General features: G+C 37.2%; 1 protein-coding gene across 2 annotated transcripts in view; it reads right to left on the bottom strand.

Moving 5' to 3' along the window:
- Window positions 1-1,284: 1,284 nt before the first annotated feature.
- epha3 (eph receptor A3) overlaps window positions 1,285-6,000 on the bottom strand; it is a 163,951-nt gene continuing 159,235 nt past the window's right edge. For both annotated transcript variants that reach the window (XM_074694185.1, XM_074694184.1), the window contains one exon: window positions 1,285-5,828. Coding sequence is in view for 1 of the 2 variants with exons in the window: in XM_074694184.1 (XP_074550285.1) it covers window positions 5,723-5,828 (106 nt within the window). In the remaining variant the exon portion in view is untranslated. The remainder of the gene's footprint in view (window positions 5,829-6,000) is intronic.

Raw genomic sequence — 6,000 nt, 5'->3', positions numbered from 1 at the left:
TGCACTGAACAGCAGAGCCTGCTGGTGGTAGAACATCACAGTATATGAATTTATTTTTTTGATAATGATAAATCTGATGGTTTACGGACTGTATTCAATCACCTGTTTACCCTGTTTTACCAAAATTATTTGCACAACTTAAGCTACAAATCAACTACTCAGCTTTGAACACTGATTAAACTGTTACTATCATAACTTTTCATCTCTCTTTCTGCATCTGTCTCTACTCTTCTTTCAAACCTTATCTCCCTAAGGTGGATGTCTTTTTTACAGTGGTCTGGTTCTGCTTGTTGAAAGGAAGTTTTCCCTTGACCCGGTAATTTTCTAAATGCTGCAGGTGCTCTGCTCATGGTGTGTTAGGATGAGACAAGACCCCTTGTCTTTTCGTTAGTTGGAAACTTTGTTGATAACGTAAAGTCATTTGTTGCTATTTGATGCTTTATAAATACAGATTGATCGATTGTTAGGCTATAATTTTCTGGATTGATGATTATGACCCAGGTTTCTACATGGTGATCTTTACAGTTTGGGTTTGGGTCAACAGAATTTTTTTCTTTAAGATACAAAACTTTGAAACAGATGGTCCACTTATATTAAGTTATGAAGTTTTCCGTTCTTTGTGTTCTATCCACCCACCTGTATTAAATAGATCTAAAGGTCATTTATCATAGTTTGATGGTGAATCCCCTCACATGGCTTGACAAACTTTTATGATTTACCATAATTCTGTTGTAGAACACACAATCTATAGAACAGTACATATTATGGTATAGTATCATGTAGTCTTGTGATCATCTGAGCAATGTCACACTACATGCCATGATGTCAAAGGATGCTGTAAAAAGTGTTACACTGTGTTGGATGAATCTCTGATCTAAGGAAAACATTTTTGCTTTGATACTTTGACTCTAGATTATGTTTGCTGATTTGTAAAGTTGGCTTCAAGTGATTTGCATGAACTTCTTCTTGGTTCATGCTGACTGACCTTTGACCTCCGTGATTCAAAACACATGTCCCGTGCACTTAATATGTCACGCAGATGATTGCTGGCTTTTATTCTCAGGAAAGCAGCACATGCCAAAAGATTGATCTATGGAATGTGAAATAAAAAAGAGAGATGACATCTGAGTTATGATTGTTTCACTTGTGATCTTTGAAACATATGGAAACAGGCGTAATGTTAAAGTAAAAGCTAATGTTGCTTAACTCTATCACCACATCTACAAATAAAAAAAAAATAAAAAATAAAAAAAAAATAAAAACACAGGACCCAATCTCTCATCATCCATTTTTTGGAAAATATTTTGCCAATATTTATTATAAAAATATAAATGTTTCCACTACAAATCATTTTACATTAGTAGACAAGGCCATCTACATTTGCACACATAAACTCTCACACAGACACACGAGTCAGTCTTGAGACAGAAAATGAGGGATCTGGATAAAGGGTGCATAACAGTATTGCTCTCTCAGATGTCCCAGGTTTATAAAGTAAGTCAAAAAGCAAAACACAGATAACACTGACACATAATTTACTGTATGCTACAAAAAACATCAACATTGCGCTGTATAATGTTAACAAATAAATAATAATGTCATAATTGCCTTTTTATTGTAGAAAAGAAAAAAAACAAAGCAGACAAATATAATTCAAAATAAGATAAAATATAATACAGATGATTTTTGTCTCTTTTTTAATTAAAAATGTTGAACAATTTTTATTTATTCTTTTATACATACAAACATTTGTACAAAGAAGGATGGCCATGTACATGTAGTGGGATCTGTAGTGCTAGTTGCTATCATTAAGATGGTTTACATTATGTACATGCTAATTGGAACACATAGCAGCAACAGCAGCATCCACAGGTAGACCAAGTAACAGAGGACTGACACACTGAACACGGCTGGGTTCCCCAAAAGCACCAACATCACCATCGTCCCCCAGACAAGCTTGATCTGCGGCCATGGCAAAAACAGTTCCATTTCAAAGTGCTCGAAGATCTCGTACCACAGGAAGTGCTTGAGAGAAACTTGAAGATACCACCTTCAGGGTTTAAAACACCCAAACCAACAGCACCAAAGTACCAAAGTGCCAGTTTAGAAATACTGGGAACATGTCAGGGCTGAGGGATGGAGTGGGCGACATCAAAGCAGGAAACAAACATCTTCATGGTGCCTTTGGGAAAACCCAACCTTGACATATGGTGTACTTCAATACCATCTCAGAAAGCAATCATTTACTGGATGTGTTGCATGTTTCTCAGGGTGTTTTCACACCTTGCTAGTTCAGGGCAGTGATGAAAAACCTCATGCTCTTTGAGAACATAAGAAAAGACCATGACTTGACTGAAAGTAAAAATAAACTGGACCTTTTTTTGCTCCGGGGATCCCAGTGATCCAACCCAACAGGAGGCACTCTACTTTTTGCATTACACACACCAGAATTTAAAGGTTAAGCACTAATTTGACACTAAAAAAAAGATCTTAATTATATTTAATGAATGCTTTTGTTAATAAGTTATGAATGCTGGCGAAACAAAGGGACCAAGACATCCTCTAATCGGCTTGTTTGTCTTACTCTGCAAAAAAATTGAATTATCAAGTGTTTTTGTCTTATCTTAGGTAAAAATTGTCTTGTTCTCTATGATATGAGCCACATTCAACTTAGACCAGAAAAAATGTCTTGTTTCAAGTTATTAAAGGCAAAAATGAAGGGTCTGGATTAGTCTGTGTATGTTTTGGTAATAGGATTTTTCAGTCAGGAAAAAAATACTTTAAAAAAAGACAGTTGGTTATTTGATTTTGTTTAAGAATTTAAAAAATGAAAAGCTGTCTTTGTTATGGGTCACCCATATTTTAGCCTACACAGCACCGTCCTGACCAGCACTCTTACTTCGAAAGGCAACTTCCGGTTACACAATATAACAAATACGGGCGTTTATTAAATTTTATTTTTTTATTTTTTTATTTTTGTTTCTGTCTACTGACAGAAATGACGGAAAGAGAAAATGAAAATCAACCAGTTTTTCAATTATCATTTCTGAATTTCAAGATCTACGATGGTGTATTACGACCACTAAAGAAATTAAATAAATAAATAAATTTTCGAGAAAAAAACTCTAAATTTTTGAGTGTCTAAAGTCGTAAAGTTATGACTCTAGAAACTCAAAAATTTGCAAGTTCATAAAGTAGAAAATTTACGACTCAATAAACTAGTAAATTTGCGAGTTATTGAAGTCACAAATTAACAACCTTGTAAAGTCAAAATATCACCAGTTTATGAAGTCAGAAGTCCCGGATGTTAGTTGAAGCACATTGGATGCCACGCTTGAGAGATGCAGATGTGATAGACTGAAAAAAAGCTAAACTGAAAAAAAAAAAAAGTAGAATTGAAGGTTGCTTTGTGACAGATATGGGAGATATCCGATGTTTTCATGTGTCTTTCTACGATCTATTTGTTCATCTATGATCTACTAAGAAGTCTGAGAGGACTGTAAACTGTAATGGATTGCTCTGGTCTCCACTGCAGTAACGTGAGATCGCCTGTTTACTTTTTTTTCACTACTTCTATTAAAAGCTACTGAGGAGGAAAATTCAACGAATTGCTCTTTCTTTCATGTGTGTCCATCTGTATCGCTTGGAGATGTAACCATCTATATCCCTGCATCTGCTCACTGAGTTGAACTTCTTGTCAGATTAATGCAAACACCTCCTCAAGTCAAGTGTGGTGCTTTCTTATGAACAGCCCAATGGCACAACAACGTCTTTTCAGAGTCCAACTGCTTGTCAGAATGCAATGACTCTGGGCTGAAACCATCAGTATCTCCTTAATGCTGAGACCGACCCGAAAGTACAATCTGATGAGGCTGTCAATTTGGTCCATCTTACAGTGAAGTACATAACAACCTACACATTCAATGCCACATGTAAATCTTTGAGAAATCAGAATTTACTGGTCTAAAGAGTCGTAAATTTGCCACTTTATATACTGGTAAGTTTTTGAGTTCAATAAGCCGTAAACCCTGTGACTTTACAAACTTGAAAATTTCTAGTTTTTATCACAAAAAATTCTACTTTATTTTATTTTATTTTATTTTTTATTTTTATTATTATTTCTTTAAGTGGCCCTAATAAGCTGCCTTATAGATCAACTTTTTTTCTTTTCTTTTTTTTTTTTTTATATCATTTTCTGAACGGAAAATCAAATAGCCAAAACATACACAGACCTGGATTGCTTGTAAAAAAAATAAAAAATAGAGAAAATCTGCCAATGTAATAAGAAAAATTTACTCCAAAATTTGCTTGAAACTACAAAAATGTCTTTATACAAGTAACGTTTCTCTTGTTCCATTGGCAGATTTTTTTTTTTTACTTTTTACAAGCAATTCAGACCTCATTACTGTCTTTAAATAACTTGAAATAAGACATTTTCTGGACTAGTCGGGTGAATTTGGCTCATCTCAAGTCTGAAAAGACATTGTCCACTAAAAATAAGACAAAAAAACATGATAAGATATTAGTTTTTTGCAGTGTGACCTTCTTCACTGTACAGAAATCCATATTTTCCATGATACCTGATGTTATGTTGACTCTGTAAACCTGCTCTAACTGAAGTAGGAACTCAAGTATACACTTGCTTCTAGTTCAAAACATTTCCACAACATGCAAAGGAGCATCTTAAGACGATGTCTGCATGACCCCCCTCATTCAAGTTTGCTTTTCCCTTTAGTGAACACTTCTCCAGCAGTTCCCCATTATCCTCCTCTCATCTTTCTCTGCTCTGCTCTGTTTCCAACTCGTAAAATTAAATAATGTATACATCCTGAGATTTCACACAGAGGGCATGAGGAAACAGCAATGTAACTGTACAATATCAGATCATAAGCCAACAGAGCAAAGATGTCCCCAGAAAGACAGATCCGTGTGTGAAGTGTGTTATGGCCCCTGCATCTCCAGATTATAGCGTTTCATAAATTGCACATGTGACAGACTTACAGCTTCCACACAATGAGACAAATTAACTGATAATCATGGTTATTGCTTTTATGTGACATGTCTACTGAATGCAAATGCTATAGGTTAGAGCTACAGAGTTAAATGGCTCGGTTGTCATCTTGGTGTGTCCGCAGAGACAGCAAATGTAGGTAGTTACAACATCTCACGCCTCAGACCTCGTAAGTCCAGGAAGGGTCCACATCCGGGTGAGGTGCTGCTATGTGCCATGCTCTACCTGCAAGGCATCTCAGCGACTTCACCTCCTTGTTCCGCAGGTTGCCGGTCAGGCGTGGTGTGGGGAGACTGTGAGCATGCCTGTCCCCTGTTAGCCGTAAAGGGAAGGCTTTCCTTTCCTGCTAAGCTAATTCTGAAGAGCCCCTGCTTTTTGTTAGTCCAGTCCTCGCCTTGTGTCACAGTCCACATTAGGTCTCACAGACCTCCTCGTCTAGCCTTTGCTCTCATTACCCTCCTTTTTGTCTGTAAGGCATCTCGACTTGGGCATGGAGGGATGGAGAGTTGAAGAGTCCACGCCGACCCTCTTCCACGCCAATTTTCTGTCAAAACCTGATATTGTCTTTCAAGACAAGAATCATTTCTTTTTACCACTCCACTTCCATTCCTTTCCGTTTCCAGTTAGAGTTTGAAGCCACCGTGTTAGACTGTGTTTGGCAACCACACCGACAGGCAGGTCTCTGGTGTTTTTATTTGTTGGGTTCATTTTCTAAACAGGTACCGGGCCGTTCTTGGTGTGAGAATCAAGGGCTTTGAGGCTGCTCACGATCTTCTTCTGCGGTGCTACGATAGTCACTCCAACCTTCTTCAGATCCCTGGTTAGCGAAGGGGAGAGGATGAGAGAGAAAGAGGGGGGAGCAAAAAGATGAAGAGTGTGTGTTAGAGATGGAGGATATGACACCCAGGTGCTACTTAACAATACACTTCCAGTGCTGCTCCCTGCTCTTTCCCATGCATCTGTCATTCACTAAAAAAACTACATTTCCC

This window comes from Halichoeres trimaculatus, unplaced genomic scaffold (assembly GCF_033239565.1).
Source record: "Halichoeres trimaculatus isolate MK-OKI-2021-1 unplaced genomic scaffold, fHalTri1.1 fHalTri1_scaffold_19, whole genome shotgun sequence".
Classification (NCBI taxonomy): Eukaryota; Metazoa; Chordata; class Actinopteri; order Labriformes; family Labridae; genus Halichoeres; species Halichoeres trimaculatus.
This window is presented reverse-complemented; position numbering and strand designations above follow the sequence as displayed.